We start from the raw sequence: 16,512 nt of genomic DNA on the forward strand, positions 1-16,512 counted from the left end.
AATCTGGTGGTTTAAATCAGGTCTAACATGTTAAGATAAAAGTATAATCACGTAAAAACACGAAGGAGGGCTGTGTTTTGCATGAAAACAAGGCGTTTCATCATAATCGTTCTTCATCAAAAACTTTTTTTTTTAATAATTGATTTGTTCAGTAACTATGGCAAAACAGCCAATAGGAAGGCTCTGGCAAACCCAAATGTCAAGGAGATGACGTTGTTGCTGGCGTAGGGCTGCAGTTTGATTGCTCCTACTAAACGAAAGCTGTGGGGAATGGACGCAGACACTCAGCTCTGCTGACCTCCGCGCTTTCTTGTGCATGCTGACTTTTCCACGCGGGGACAGGCTCTGTTACCTCTCGCACACTATTTCTTCACCAAAGGACCAGCGTGGTGAGTTGCAGAGTAACTTTATGACTCAGTTGGCATTATTTGTATCTTGTTTCATGATCATGAAAAGTTGCTGATTTTGTTTTGATCTGAGTGTGAAAAAACACAATAACCTATTGGTTTTTATTAATTTAAACAACCACAAGGATTGCAAGATATGGGGAGGAAATTAAATAACATGCATTTTCATTATCTTTTATATGTTTATTGATATGCTTTTGGACTCAGAGGACACAGCATGCTGTCGTCCCTGAAGACTCTGCTGCTGCTCTCGGTCCTTTGCGCACCGACCTCCAGCCTGTGCCTGCGCTTCTACCCGACGCGCTCCCGTCTCCTCTGCAACGACTACATGGCAATCGGGGTCGGGAGTGACAAAAGCGAGCCCGACTACTCTACAACGGACGGGTGGGGGTCCCTCCTGCAGTCCGCGGAGTATCTCACTTCTTCTTCATCCTTATCTGCTGAATCCAGTCGGGAAAAAAGGACTTCCAGTCCCGCAAACTACCGCTTCATGAGCCGGACGAAGCTCAGAGGGCAGATGATGCGCAACAATTTGAACAAAGGGGACCGCAGGAGTAGACTGACCCTGTCCCTGGACGTCCCGACCAACATCATGAACGTCCTCTTCGATGTGGCCAAAGCCAAAAACCTGCGCGCAAAGGCGGCGGAGAACGCGCGTCTCCTGGCGCATGTTGGACGGAGAAAATAAAAAAACAACGGACAACTTCTCGGCGCACTACATTTCTTATCAAGGGAAACAACTTTAAAAATACAGATTCAGTAACGATGAGTAATTTGGTCTAAAGTTTCATGTCTGTAAGTTTGTGTTTTTTTTCATATCCTCAAGGAGTGAAGAAAGATAAACAACTTTTAATTTGAAAATATTAAAAAAAGGGAACCGTGGTTTTAAACAAAAACTTGAAAATTAGAGAAAATGTTGAATTCTGACTTTTCAATTCTGTGATCAATATTGATATTAATTTTAGAGTGCATTTGGGTTCAGAAAAACATGTTTTACTGAAACAACAAACATTTTTGTTGCCACCTAAATAAATGAAAAGCAAGTTTTCTAGCATTTGTTTTTTGCATTGTAAGTTAATTAGACAAATGAACTTTTATTTACCACAATTTACATCTTTTAAACTAACATTTGTTTTGAATAGCCAATGCTTTCCCAACCATAAAACGAAATAGATTTAAATTATAACAAAACAGTTTTTGTTTGCTTTTCTCAGCCAATAGTTCCATTCAAAGGGTTCCCAGTGTTTTATCATTAACATTTTATAATTATAATGCCTGGAAAACATATTCTCATTTTGCTGTTTTGTCTTTTAAATGTTCAAATGGAATATCCAAATTAAAATATGTTAAAAATGATAATAAAGAAGAGATACCCTAATATACCAATGTTGACAAAAAATGTACAAAAACCTTGTGAGATTTAGTAAAATTGCAATTGCATAGGAATGTATGCGTGTTCATCAGATGTGTCTTATTTTTATATTCAAAATAAAGGATTATTTTTCCTCAAATAAAGCATACATAACTACACACATGTCCCTCCTTCAATGCACTATTTAAAATACTATAATTTATAAAACGTAAAAAAATTTTTTCTTTACATCTAACAATTAAAAGCCAAAATCTGATTGACATATACTTGATAAATTTAGTTATGTTTTATCACGATACGTTATAAAATTATATGGTCATATAATAAAGCTCAAAAATATAAAACATGTTAAAAAGTTTTAATTTCTCCAGCAACACACGTACTGTGTGTACAATTTGTGTCCACAAGAGGGTGCCAAACCGCTTTCCCCACTTTTCTCTTGCCCTTTACCTCTACTTTGTGGCATTTATTGATCAAATCCGATCGGGATAAAAACTATTCATCACTTAAATTGAAGTATACTGATTAACTATATTTTTGGTTACAATATAACTTTTATACAAAGTTTTTTTTTTTTTTTCAATTATTTTCTAAATTAATTTTGCCACTTTTATCAGACATGACCTATTTTTGATTTCCATTTGTTTTCAATTCTGAAAAAAATATGGAGTAAAATAATCTCAGCAAAAACATAATATAAGCACAAATGATCAAACTATTTGGTCCATTTCTAGTAGGGGTGGGATTATATAAGCTTGCTTCTTTCCACTCCTTTTCAAGCAATAAATCAAACTCTACTTATACTTTAGTTAATGATCTGTAATGAGTTTGATAAATATGTGTAAATTCTTCATTGCTTTGACTACAATGCTTGAAGTAAATTAATAAAATCAAAAATCAAAAAGAAATAGCCAACTGTTTGATTCAAGACTCATCACAACGACAACATCTTATGGCAACTTGGATAATAACTGATAATAACTGACCTGACATGGGTAAAATAATAAATATCTCTTTCCCACAAAATAATATCTCTTCCTCGCACAATAATTAAGTTGTGCAAATAAAAAAAATATCTTGTTCCCACAAAATAATATTCCATTCCCTCGCATTAATTAATTTGTGCGAATTAAATAATTCACATAGGAGTCATTCATAAATACGGATATGAGCAATATTTGGATTTAAAGCAGATACTTTCACATTTCCGTCTGTGTGTATCTCATTACATTGCATGGAAGCCACAGAGGATGTTTAGAGATCAAATTTCTTTATTTTAAAAAGCACAAAAGCATCGGTAATCAGGTGTCCATGTCTGGATTCATTCACATACTCACTCCATCCTGCCACATCCAAATGCCACTTTCTGCCACTACCTCCGTGTCTCTAGTATTTTTTATATTAATTATCCTTTGATGTTAAGAATCGATTTACAATATTTTTTTATTTTTCCGCCTTAGCCTTTTCAAAAAAGAAAAAAAAAATTGTTTTGTTTTTTGTACAAGAGCTCCCTCTTTCGGCCATTTGGTGGTAATGCTTTGACGTCCGTTCCGTCGACGTGGACGCCGAACAGGAAGAGACTTTCTGCTTTTGGCTACGTGGAAGTAGCAGATCTTTCGTCCGAGGCTAAGAGCATCTGCTGCCTTCGTCCTCAGTCCTAAAAAATGATTAAAAAATTTGACAAGAAAGACGAAGAGTCTGGTAAGACTGGGGTTTATTTGGTTCAAAGATTGACAGCCTGACGTAACGAGTGTACTCGGCTGACGGCAATTTTAGGCTAAATGCTAAGCTAGGCTGTTAGCATAGTAGCTAAAATTAACGTTATATTGCAGGTTTGAGTCTAAAGTGTCGTTGATTGCGAACAAACGCCTTAAAATATTTTACTTTTGTCAGCAGTTAGCAACACTTAAAGATGATTAAACATTATAAATCTTTGTTAAATCTGGGTGAGAATTATTTGTCTTTGCTAACAATGGTCTTATCAATTAAGCTTATGTTGTGAATTTACTTCTTCTTGTTGCTGTGTCAGTAAATTATTACCCTTCGTGTGTTTTAACGTTATAGAATACAATTTTATTACAGACTCGAGGTCCAAATTGCAAAACTAAAGAAAAATTAGTAAATATATTAATGACGAGACATGCAGAACAATTAAAATACAATTAAAAAAAAGACTTAAAAATAAAACTACAGATGAAAAAAGTTTACTATTTAATACTCAATTAAAATTACTTTAGTCAACTATTTTATAATAGATAATCCCCTTTGAAGCAATTAGGTTTGGTAAAATTACTGAATCGTGTGTTTTATGTAAATAGGAAGTGGGTCAAACCCTTTCCAGCATCTGGAGAAGAGCGCTGTTTTGCAGGAGGTAAAGTCTATTTACTTATTTGGGCAAAAAAAGCTAAACAAAGATGTTTAACTTGTCCACTGGTTAAAGCAAAGTGTTGTTTACAGGCTCGCATCTTTAACGAGACCCCCATCAATCCGCGAAGATGCCTCCACATCCTCACCAAGATCATCTACCTGCTCAACCAGGTAAGATTTTGGGACAATTTTATTTGACCTACATATTTTCTGATTAGTCATTTACAATAATCACTAAATTTAACCCTTTTTTTAAATGATTTTGCTCATGTAGGGAGAGCATTTTGGAACCACAGAAGCTACAGAGGCTTTCTTTGCAATGACAAGGCTGTTTCAGTCAAATGATGTAAGATTTTTTTTTAAATAACTGGTTTGCCACTTTCATTCAATATACGCTATATTTGTTGAAAAACTTTAATCTAGAGACATTTTACCATCACTTTTATTAGCAAACATTGAGGAGGATGTGCTACCTCACCATCAAAGAGATGGCTAACATCTCTGAGGATGTGATCATCGTCACCAGCAGGTACGATGTTGAAGAAAAGCATTTCCGTTTTATTACTCAGCATGATTTTTATATCTATTAATTGTTTCTGTGTTCTGTAGCTTGACCAAGGACATGACTGGAAAGGAAGATGTGTACAGAGGACCTGCCATCAGAGCCCTCTGCAGGATTACCGATGTAAGTTTCTCTCCATCAATTTTTACTTCTTTTTTCATAGTTTTTTCACCATACAAGGGAAACAATTCGCTCCCCCTTGTGTAGTGCTGTCAAATTAAATAGAAGAAAATGTTGCTATTTTTTTTGTCTTCTTCCCACAGACCACCATGCTGCAGGCCATTGAGAGGTACATGAAACAAGCTATTGTTGACAAGGTGCCCAGTGTATCGAGTTCAGCTTTAGTGTCTTCACTGGTATGAAATGGCACAGTTTCACAAAAGAAATAGAGGTTTAATGCTTTCAGTTTTGTGTTGACCTTGTTTTGCTTTGTTGCTTAAACCCTGCAGCACATGGTCAAGATGAGCTATGATGTGGTGAAACGCTGGGTCAATGAAGCTCAAGAGGCAGCCTCCAGTGACAACATTATGGTCCAGGTGATTACTTAGAAAATGCTAATTCAATCAGTCAAATCCTTCCATCCATTTTCCTTTAAAGTTTTCATTTTTCAGGCAAGAATCAGCTTTTTTGTTGTTTATAATGTAAGAATTTCTCATTTTAGTGTGGAAAGTTCCAGATTAGCTTACCAGTAGTTTAAATTTCTAGTTATTTGAAAATTGTTTTCATCGTCAAACAAAATTGATTTGGGTATAACATTTTGACCAAAAATGTAATCATTAACCAAATTGTGTTGAATCGTAAAATGTAGTTTTGAACGTTGTATTTCAGACGTTTTACCGTGCCCTCGCTGCTTGTGAAGAGAATAATCAGGATGTGAATTAAAAAGTCATGCGATTTCTCCATCCTATAGTACCATGCCCTCGGCTTGTTGTACCACCTGAGGAAGAATGACCGTCTTGCTGTGACCAAGATGCTCAACAAGTTTACCAAGTCTGGCCTGAAGTCTCCGTTTGCTTACTGCATGCTGATCCGCATTGCAAGCAAACTGCTGGATGAAACAGAAGGAGGGTGAGTTCAACTGGAAAGAATTGATTGTTTTTTTTGTTCCCATTGTAAATTTTATTTGTGCGTCCAGTCACGACAGCCCCTTGTTCGACTTCATCGAGGGCTGTCTGAGGAACAAGAATGAGATGGTGGTGTATGAAGCTGCCTCCGCCATCGTCCATATGCCCAACTGCACCGCCAGAGAGCTGGCCCCAGCCGTGTCAGGTTACTATCTCACCCTCATCTCATTTCTAAAAGCTAGTTTTCGTCCACGGCTCACTCCAGTTCGCAACTTTAATATGTTTCCTTTTTTATCAGAAGTTTGCAGATCTGATCATAACTTGTTTGTGTTTCTGCAGTGCTGCAGCTCTTCTGCAGCTCTCCTAAAGCCGCCTTGAGGTACGCTGCTGTCAGGACTCTCAACAAGGTACTTCATCTGTTTCTAAGATGTCTCTCTTTTATTATGTGTAAACATAAGTGCGTCTCTTTGGGTAAAGGCTTGGGAGCACTTCTGTTTGTGTAATATGAAAATAGGCTTGATGAAAGCATCAAATCTGAAGTTTTTTTTCTTCTTTGATTTTAAATTAGCCTCAGATTTAATAATTATTTGTAAACTCATCATCTGCTTACAATTTAAAATCTTCCAAAACACGTTTTGTTAGTTTTCAATAGAACCCCACTGTAAAGGGCGTTGCTGTATTAACATGCTAATGCCAGTGATCTGTAGTTGTTTAGGTAAAATCTTTGAGGTAATTGTAGTTTTTGTTTCTGCCAGGTTGCCATGAAGCATCCATCAGCTGTGACTGCATGCAACTTGGACCTGGAGAACCTGATCACGGATTCTAACCGCAGCATTGCCACTCTGGCCATCACCACCTTGCTGAAGACGGGCAGTGAGAGCAGCGTGGACCGGCTCATGAAGCAGATCTCCTCCTTTGTGTCGGAGATCTCTGACGAGTTCAAGGTGAGACGAGGATTGTTGTTGAATACACCAGCTAATGTGGCAGCAAGAAACAACTTGATTCATAATGAAGTACAATCATTTAGTTTATATAAAAATAAAAAATAAATATTAGATATTGCAACTGTCGTGGGTGAAAATCCAAGACCTCAGTTAGCAAGAAGCAACTCTACTCAACCGTTTCTTCAGAATGTAGCCTGATATCCCTCCTTTCCCCACACCTATAGTTAAACCACCAACCTCACTAAAGACACCAACACAGCTTGATAAGCAAACAATAAAATAGTTGGCAAAGCTACACAAGAAGCCATCCTGTTTTAACATATCATTTTACAAAACTACTACTATAAGTAATAGTGCAAGGAGTGGAATGAAGAAAAACACAAACATTATTTAAGAAACACTCCAATAAAAAAATTTGTTTTTAACATGTTCTTGTGGCATTTTTCTGATTATTGAAGACACTACAAAGACAATTAAGCTCAATATTGTATTTCCGAGTAATTCTTTATTAAAATAGTTGTGAATCGGGAGCAGATGATCAATTTAAGGAAGAGCGTGTTTGTGATGTAGAACATAAGATGGGTGGGCCACAAGCTCCCTGCTCCCCGTAAACAGAGAGCTGTTAGTAACGAGCAAGGGAAAGGGGGGGTTGCTCCGTGCCAAGAGTCCCAAATTTAGAGAGAGATGAGTTGAACTCCTGCTCTGTAGAAACTACGTCCTAGAAAACGACAGAGGCTTTTTAATTTGGATTAAAAATGGTATATAATCACAAGGAAAAGACCACTGAGAATTCTTTTAAAATAGATCAAAGATGATTGGTCCATCGGAGATGATTTAAGTGTGAACTGCTTGTTTTGCAGGTAGTTGTGGTTCAGGCCATCAGCGCTCTGTGTCAGAAGTATCCCAGGAAGCACAGCGTCATGATGAACTTCCTGTCCAACATGCTCAGAGATGACGTAAGTTGATGGTGTCTTCTGAGTTAAACTTGGTAGTTTCACAGATTTCCAACTTAAAGCTGCGACTGAGCATCTGTGTCCTCTGCTGCAGGGTGGCTTTGAGTACAAGCGAGCCATTGTGGACTGCATCATCAGCATCATCGAGGAAAACCCAGAGAGCAAAGAGACCGGCTTGGCCCATCTGTGTGAGTTCATAGAGGACTGTGAGCACACAGTCCTCGCCACAAAGATCCTCCACCTGCTGGGCAAAGAGGGGCCGCGCACCCCGCAGCCCTCCAAGTACATCCGCTTCATTTTCAACCGAGTGGTGCTGGAGAGCGAGGCTGTTCGTGCAGGTGAGACAGAGGAAAGCAGATGGGAAAAGCCACAAAAGAGGATTCGAACTTTAAACCTTTCTCTCCTTCACCCTTCAGCTGCTGTCAGCGCTTTGGCTAAGTTTGGAGCTCAGAATGATGACCTGCTGCCGAGCGTCCTGGTTCTCATGCAGAGGTGAGTGCTGGCCAATAGAAAAGTGTCTGTCCTTCCCTTTAATCATTTTATCCTGGTTTTATCAAATATTACAGCATCGTTAGACAATTGCTTAAGTGTTGTCTTGTCAGTATGCATACAAGTGAAAATAAGAGATTCTTCACAAAGAAACTCTGTCCTTTTGAGTCTTAGTCGTGTGGGTTTTGTGACATGCTCTACATTACAACGATGGACGGGCAGCAGCTTAAAGATGAGTCGAAACAGACAGTTACACCTACGCAAGCAGCCCAAAAATAGGGGCTAAGAGGCGGCTCTTGAGCTGCATGTGGCTCTCTGCCTTTTGTCATAGTTTCTATATACAGTACTTTCACATCCATAAGGCAAACGTAAAAGTCTTACATTTTCTCCAAAATGTACGGAGCCGCCCTAATGTGTTGTTGTGTGACTTCGATAAAGAGGACCTAGGAGAGAACAGCATGAGATCGGTACGGAGAGAGGTGATGACGTGAAAGGAGACGCCCCCCCCACACACACACACACACACACACATCAAGTGACAAAAAAGCCCCCTTAACACTGCGCGTAAACCCTGGTGAGGGCGCAAAGGAGAATTGACCGCATAGGATCACCGCTCAGTTAGGGTTGCAGGCCTGCAGTTCTAAAATACGGGGTCGCTCGGTTAGAATTGCGTCTGCGCGGTTGTAAGGTGGTTCGCTCACTCAGTTCCTGAACACACCCGCTCAGTTGTCTTTACGCCCTTTCACTTTATGGCAGAGATGAAACGCCATAGGCTTTTACCAGAACGACGGAGTACGTCTGTGAATAGTCTGCACTTTGGATTCAAGAGGTTTGACACGGAGCAGAAGACGGCAAAATGCAAAAATACTACTGCCAACACAACAAACCCCTTTAATCCCTTAAGGAGGCTCCACAAAAATGAAAGCACAGGATTACAAAAAAGATAAAAGTTGTTGAACAGCGGGGACACATTGAGACTTCTACTCTGAAACTTGAATTTGTTTTGCTGCACTAACATGGATGCTTCTCATTTGTGACTGTTCAGTCAAAAGCCCCTTCAAAATAAAGTTGGAAATGTTTGAGAAAAACGGAACATTTATATTATTGTGAATCGAAATAATTCATATGTTGATATAGGACTTTTTTTTTTTTCTTATCGGCCAGCGCTAGTCTGAGTGCTGCTGACCTCTAAAACAAAACGCTTTATATTTAAACTAAAACGCTTTTGGAACGATTTCAAAGCCACTTTTGCTTTGATATTGTGTACTTATGGTTAATTTTAGGCAGGAAGTAATGTCATGACACTTTACCATGAATATGTGACTTTTATTTTCCTAAGCCCCGTTTTGGATGAAGCTGTTCATTTAGCTGCTCTGCTCTGGCAGGTGTATGATGGACAGTGACGATGAGGTGCGAGACAGAGCTACGTTCTACATGAATGTGCTGCAGCAGAAGCAGAAGGCCCTGAATGCAGCTTACATCTTTAATGGTACGGACACGTCGGGGTTTTCAGAATAAAATCGCTTTCATATTCGCCGAGGGTTAAAAAAGTGTCGACATGTTTGTGCTGTCCAGGACTGTCCGTGTCCATTCCTGGGTTGGAGAAGTCCCTCCATCAGTACACCCTGGAGCCTACAGAGAAACCGTTCGATATGAAGTCTGTGCCTCTAGCCACGACACCGATCACTGAACAGAAAACTGGTAAATCTCTTGCCCTTCCAGCTCTGGTGCAAAAAGTTATGAATCAAATGAAAAAAACAAACATTTTTGTCTTGCAGAAATTGCACCTGTTGCAACCAGCAAGCTGCCAGAAAAGCTGGCCCCATCACGCCAGGATATTTACCAGGGTAAGTCTAAAAACATCTTTAGAACTTATCCAAAAGTTTACAACATCATTGAATTCTGGGGGATTACATTTGTCTCTCTGCCCCGTATCGCCTCGCAGAACAACTTGCAGCAATCCCAGAGTTCCAGAGTCTGGGGCCACTCTTCAAGTCTTCTGACCCGGTGCAGCTAACGGAGGCTGAGACAGAATACGTGGTGCGCTGCATCAAACACACCTTCGCCAGACACATGGTGTTCCAGTTCGACTGCACAAACACTCTGAACGACCAGCTGCTGCAGAAGGTCAGACGCCAAATCCGCATTCTATTTGGATACACCTTTATGGGTTGGAACCCCAGGAGTCGGTGATTAGAAACTTTTTATTTTATTTTGTTATTGTAGGTGGTCGTACAGATGGAGCCCTCAGAAGCTTATGAGGTCGAACACTACCTTCCCGCTCTCAGTTTGCCGTACAGCCAGCCGGGGTCCTGCTACACTTTGATCCGCTTACCTGATGACGACCCCACTGCTGGTAGGAACTCTGGGGTTTCAACTGCTGCACATACATTGAGATGGGAAAGTATGTAACCGTTTCATATCCTGCAGTGTCGTGTACGTTCAGCTGCACCATGAAGTACCTCGTCAGAGACTGTGACCCCAACACAGGAGAGCCCGACGATGACGGTTATGATGATGAATATGTGGTACGGAATAACACACACACACACAAAAATAAAAAAATCACAGCTGAGGTAAAAATGCTTAAAATATTTTTTGTTTGCTGTTCTTTTTTTTTTTTTGCTTTAGTTAGAGGATCTGGAGGTAACGGTTGCAGATCACATCCAGAAGGTTCTCAAACCAAACTTTGGAGCAGCATGGGAAGAAGTAGGAGATGAATTTGAGAAGGAGGAGACGTTTGCCTTGGCTTCTGTGCGAACTCTTGATGGTGTGTCCTTTTTTTTAATGAAAATAAGCTTCCGTATTTTTCGGACTATAAGTCGCTCCAGCCAAAAAAAATACACAAGTTGCACTTTAGGCTGAAAAATGCAACACCGGATGTGATTTACGTGCCAAATTCGTCACTCTTGTCTTGTCCAAAATGTGTTCATAAACTTTAGATGCGTGTGGGAGGAGCTACAGTTGAATTTTTAGCTTCATCGCTACCTGGACGCTTTGACTGTATATCTCATTTACAATGCATAGAAGAGACAGATGATGTTGACAAATGAGTTCATGAGTCTTTTTGCGAGAGGTTCACCATTTACTACAGGAGCTGCATCTGAATGACAGCCGCTTTCAACGCTGGTTCCGTCTCTGTGACCCAGTTTGATGTCTTGCTGTTTCACATTAAACAATATCTTAAAAGGTCCGGCAGAACGATCGGATTCTCAACTCTACCCACTGCGCTTCTTCTTTGTTCCTGTCAGAAGCAAAAGCTACCCCTGCAGTGCCCTCTAGTGGTTTTTAGAAGGAAAATAAACACATGAGCCTCTTTATTTTTTTTAAAAAGTCACCTGAGTATAAGTTGGCCAAATGATGCAATAAAAAATGCGGTTTCTACTCCGAAAAAAGCGATACTTATCTAAACACAAAGTGCAGTTTTATTTCCTCCATTTGTGTTGATCAAACTTTGCTGTTTCTGTTAAACAGAGGCTGTAAACAACATCATCAGTTTTCTGGGAATGCAGCCATGCGAGCGCTCAGACAAAGTTCCAGAAAACAAGAACTCTCATGTCCTGTTTCTTGCTGGTGAGTCGTTGGATTTCTCATCTGGTTATTTTTCTATAAGTATAATTTACATTCTGATTATTGTAATTTGATGGGTCCGCCTTTTCCTCAGGTGTGTTCCGTGGAGGCCATGATGTGCTCGTCCGGGCGCGTCTGGCGTTGGCCGATGGCGTCACCATGCAGGTGACGGTTCGCAGCAGCGAGGAGACGGTTGTAGACGTGATCCTCGCTTCTGTGGGCTGAACTAACGTTTCCCGTCTGTGCTCATCCCGTCTGCATCGACACTTCCAGTGACAGTGATTATGCTAAACCATCTGTACAACTTCAAATGTTTTATAATTTCTTGTACACATTTACCGCTTCTTTAATTCTTCGAAACTTTTGTTTCTTTAAAATTTACCTGCACATGTCTAAGCTGCAATACACTTAAAACAAAAACTGGTTTGTGTTTTTAATCACTTCGAGACATTTCTATTTTCTTTACAAAACTAATTTTATTTAAAGAAAGGATGGCATTTCATTGAGTCACTGACATCAAAAGAAATGTATAAAATGATCAAGTCATTCAGGAAGTGGCTGATTTTAGAACTAAACCACGGAGGAGATCGTCTTGTCTTATTGGTCACAAGTCACTCCTTCAGGAAATTCATGGGTCATTTCTGTGATTTTCTGCATCAGTTTTAGCATTCTTTCAGAAAGAGTGAATAAAATTAAAATATGCATTTAAGAATCTGGTGGGGTCTTCCAGCTGAAGGTAGTGGCTGATGTGTTCATCCAAAACCGTCACAGTTGACCTCTGAACTTCACGCCTGCAGGAAGAAACCGGTTTTCAAATTCAGTCATAATGCTAACTAGGGCTGCACGATATGAGGAAAACTCGCGATATGCGATATTGGTGATTAATATCGCGATAACGATATAATTTGCGGTATGTAAAAATATAACCAAAAACAGAATTTACATTTCACTTCAACAGTTTAAAAATTATACTCCAAATGACCCTTGTCGACGTAGGAGGCAAACATCAAACATAAAAGGGCTCCATCTGATTGATCAACAAGGTAAACGGGTCCTTCCGATTGGTTAAATGCATAAAGGGATTAATTTCATTTGTTCACTATTTCAGGCTGCCATGAGTTTTTTTTGCACATTTGAGGTAACCATTTATTGCGATTTTCGCCGTCTTTTGCGGTATGCATATTGCACAGCTTGATGTTGCGATAACGATAAATTTGCGGTATATTGTGCAGGCCTAATGCTAACAGATCAGTTGGAGACAAAACTGGAAAGATTACAGATCTGCTGGCGTTTTTTCCCTAAATTTAGTCATGCAGGAAAGCAAAAATGAACACATTTTGATTTCTTTAAATGTTAAAAAAAATCTCATTTCTGTTAGCAGCCCTAAAGACTTAATAGAAAATGAGTTAGAGGGTGTAAAATCCTCTTTCTGAGCAAGTCGCTTACTGGTACAGCCGAATGAACTGGGGATGAGGGTTGACTGGGTCCAGAGGTCCGTAGATCATGTGCACTAAAAAAAAAAAAAAGATTTATCCTTTGGCAAGCATGATTGTTATTTTTATTTGAAAAATAAGCCTAGACTAATTCATAAACTGTGGATTAAGTCATCTCCCAGCATGAGATCTGCTCCCCCAACCTGGGGGCCGGATCACAGATGGACAAGGCGGCTGCTCCACACAGGGTAAGCAGCTTAGCATCAGCTGCTCTCTCTGGCTGAAGCTGCGGAGCTAATACACCTTCAGGAAGCGCTTGATTGGGATTTTAGGACATGCTAAAGTGTTAAATGTAGCTGTGAACTCACATGGGATGAATGTAGAAGTAAGCGCGCCCACCCATCGGTCTCTGTGCTTCAGCCTCTGGTTGATATACTGGAGAATGCTGAGGAGACGAGTGAGCAGAGTGACCCTAAAGGAAGTCTGGGACTTTATTTAGGCATCAAAACTACACACACCTGTCCAGTACCAAGTTGCCGTCATTGTAGCGCAAACCCGTCCACATGTCCCAGAACTCAGCATCTGTGGGCTGTGTGTACGGCCCAAACACTTCTCCTATCCTAGCACACAGAACAGCATTCATAAATCTCAAAGTGAATCATTTTTGGAGGGAAAACAAACAAAAAGGTTCTTCTCACCCCCTTTGGAAGATCATGAAGTTGGTGAGACGCATCAGAACTGGAGCCAGGAAGCTGGAGTCTTTGAGAATCTTTGGAGGACAGAACAAACATGTTAGAGTCAAAAAGCTCCATCATTTCCCATCCGAGGTCGAGAGGCAGGACGGAGAAGATGAAGGTGGCTCACCCTCTGGAGCAAACGGGGGTGATGTGTTTCTGGAAAAAGTCCTGAGAAGACAAAATATATAAAAAAACTGGTTCCAGATGAAAATTGTGTTTTTAACATGTTCTTTCTGATAGAGGAAAATGAAGCTTAGAATTGCGTTTCAAATCCTTATCCAGCAGACAAAAAAAATGAAGTTGAGGTGACGGGAAGGGGGAGTGGAGTTGTTCTGTGCCGACTGTCCCTTCCACAAAGCAGAGGTGAATTTCTGATTAACTACTTCCATGTCAAAATAGATCAGAAGATGATCGGAGTGGGACTTAAATTAATGAATCCCAAAGGAGTGAAACACCTGCAGTCTGACCTCAATGCTCAGTTAACTGTTCATTTGGGTTTCTTTTCATGACCATCTGCCCTTAATGTAAAGACAATCTGAAAAACGTGATTATAATTAGATCTCATATTTCAGCAGATTGGCCATCTTTTAAAGTCCCTCTCCAACCTTCTTTTGATCTATTTTCAAAGCGTTCCCATTGGTCTTTTAATTCATTGGAATGGAGCAGAGCAGAGGGGCCTGTGGCCCAACTGTGGTACCCAACTCACAGCTACAGGGAGTTTTTTGTATGCGTTATGGAGTCATACATAAACAATTAAAAAAAGCATTTCCGTAACACTCTGAAATGCTTTTTTAAGCTTAATTTTCTTAATACATGTTCTCCATCATGTGAAAAATGCTACAATTGACACTGATTTCCAGCAGAGTGACCTTCAAAAGGTTTTAGATAAGTTTGCCTCAAATCTTTCCATTGAATAACAGGTTCGACATTCGGTTGTTTCCAATAACACAACAGAAGGAAAGTCAACTTTTAAACTGAACAGTACCTCCGTTAGAAAGACAAAGACTGTTTAAGGTCAGGTGGCCGGTGCGATTGTGGTCACTCCTGCAGAGACCAACACCAACTGAGAGACTGGCGTTTGCTTGACGATGAAGTGCTGATCTGATGTAATTAGACGGTTACCTGTACAGCAGCTCCAGAGCGACAGTATCCCCGTAGTCATGGGAAACCAGATTCACACGCTGATTGCCGAGGCCCAAATGGGCCACCAGGGCCTCCACTAAACTGGCCTGCTCAAAGATGGAGTACCTGTGGGGTCTCTGTGACATCACAAGAATGCATGAGTGATGGAGCTCCAACCAGAGAAGCAGATAGGCTGCTCACCGGCTTGTCGCTGAAGCCAAAACCTAGGAAATCCAGGGCAATGACTCTGTGGAAGCGCTGAGCGAGGGGATCCCAAATCTGACGGAACAGAAGCAGATCAGCTTCAGAGCTCAGAATAAAGGGAGTCATTATTTCTAGGCACATGCTGCTGCGCATGCGCGGTGAGCACCTTGTTCCAATCATAGCTGGACGTGGGAAATCCATGGAGAAGAATCACAACATCTGAGCTTCCCAGAGCACCATAGGATTCTAGGAGGGACACGGTGAAGCAGACACGTCTGGGATGACAGACAAGCGTGTTTACCAGCGCCGGGTTACCTCTGTAGAAGATTCTGCTGCCTCGGAAGTGGAAGACCTGCCCGGCGTTGTGCCACTTCTGCAAGGCAGGTGAGAGCTGAGGGGGCGGGATGTGCAGGTAGACGGCCACCAGCGGGACGCAGATCAAACCCACATGGATCCACCATTCTCTCATCGTGACCTCAGCGGTGGGGGGGTCTCATTCCCGCCTCTGACAGGTGGAAACACAGGTAAACGGAGAACTAACAGAGCTAAATCTTTAGTTTAATCAGTGCCACATGACTCCTAGTCTGAAGGTTTTCTGAAGCCTCGATACCGGTAAAGAACCACAACAAAAAACACAGAGCTGAAAAGTTAGCAGGAAACCACCACAACCAGTTTCCGGCCCCTAGAGACAGAGAAACCGCTGCACTTACTGAAATGACTCGCTGTGTCCTCAGCGGACCTTTACTCACTGCAGCGGCAAAGGAAATTCCTAAGAGGCTGAAAGGAACAAGGCTTTTCCGTCGAAGAGAAGTAAAATTATGAGGTCTAACTCTGTCGTTGTCTTCGAGTACGGTTTTCCAAGCAAATTTCCTTTAGCGTCGGAACGAGTCAATCAGGAAGAAGTGACATATCCTGTTAATAGATGATCTTTGAAGTGGCGAGAGAAGCACGAAGGAGACGTTTACTGCCACCTGCTGGTTTGGATGTGTTATAGCAGTTAGCCATAAGCTCATTGCTGAACAAAACGTTTTCAGTCAAAATTTTTCAAAATTACTGTCATTTAATATTCGACCTTCATGTATGGAAACGTAAAAACAATAAAAAAAATCTAACATTGTATTTTTTTTTCAAATTTCTGTATAAAAGAATTATAAAAAAATAAAATGATCATTTATTAACATTTATTTAAAATATGACTGTTTGGAGGTCGTCACTGCATAAAACGTTGACCGTTTCTGTCAATGATCTGTAAACGGGTATTTTGGTCCAGTCCTCAAACAAAAACAAA

At 40.5% G+C, this 16,512-nt stretch overlaps 3 protein-coding genes across 3 annotated transcripts; 2 read left to right on the forward strand and 1 right to left on the reverse strand.

The window, feature by feature from the left end:
• The first annotated feature begins 313 nt into the window (after nucleotides 1-313).
• Nucleotides 314-1,263, forward strand: ucn3l (urocortin 3, like). Its single transcript, NM_001128520.1, is given in 2 exon segments — nucleotides 314-389; nucleotides 615-1,263. A coding segment is annotated over 1 exon segment (471 nt). The 5' UTR covers nucleotides 314-389; nucleotides 615-624; the 3' UTR covers nucleotides 1,096-1,263.
• Nucleotides 1,264-3,309: 2,046 nt separating this feature from the next.
• On the forward strand, nucleotides 3,310-12,148 carry copg2 (COPI coat complex subunit gamma 2). Its single transcript, XM_004083042.4, has 24 exons — nucleotides 3,310-3,480; nucleotides 4,098-4,150; nucleotides 4,237-4,317; nucleotides 4,421-4,492; nucleotides 4,596-4,675; nucleotides 4,756-4,831; nucleotides 4,972-5,064; nucleotides 5,158-5,244; nucleotides 5,619-5,776; nucleotides 5,844-5,977; nucleotides 6,112-6,179; nucleotides 6,528-6,716; nucleotides 7,577-7,672; nucleotides 7,764-8,007; nucleotides 8,086-8,161; nucleotides 9,544-9,647; nucleotides 9,734-9,859; nucleotides 9,937-10,005; nucleotides 10,104-10,285; nucleotides 10,385-10,514; nucleotides 10,589-10,686; nucleotides 10,790-10,928; nucleotides 11,633-11,731; nucleotides 11,823-12,148. The coding sequence occupies exons 1-24, from the start codon at nucleotides 3,444-3,446 to the stop codon at nucleotides 11,951-11,953; spliced, it is 2,622 nt and encodes an 873-aa protein (XP_004083090.1). The 5' UTR covers nucleotides 3,310-3,443; the 3' UTR covers nucleotides 11,954-12,148.
• Nucleotides 12,149-12,178: 30 nt separating this feature from the next.
• On the reverse strand, nucleotides 12,179-16,140 carry mest (mesoderm specific transcript). Its single transcript, XM_004083043.5, has 12 exons — nucleotides 15,935-16,140; nucleotides 15,540-15,729; nucleotides 15,391-15,470; nucleotides 15,222-15,299; nucleotides 15,021-15,157; nucleotides 14,884-14,942; nucleotides 14,026-14,066; nucleotides 13,860-13,930; nucleotides 13,680-13,781; nucleotides 13,530-13,606; nucleotides 13,175-13,238; nucleotides 12,179-12,519 (listed from the first exon to the last, which is right to left on the reverse strand). The coding sequence occupies exons 2-12, from the start codon at nucleotides 15,691-15,693 to the stop codon at nucleotides 12,402-12,404; spliced, it is 981 nt and encodes a 326-aa protein (XP_004083091.1). The 5' UTR covers nucleotides 15,694-15,729; nucleotides 15,935-16,140; the 3' UTR covers nucleotides 12,179-12,401.
• Nucleotides 16,141-16,512: the final 372 nt, after the last annotated feature.

The sequence above is a fragment of the Oryzias latipes genome, chromosome 23 (assembly GCF_053564925.1).
Source record: "Oryzias latipes strain Hd-rR chromosome 23, Olatipes_Hd-rR_3.1".
NCBI classification, from domain to species: domain Eukaryota; kingdom Metazoa; phylum Chordata; class Actinopteri; order Beloniformes; family Adrianichthyidae; genus Oryzias; species Oryzias latipes.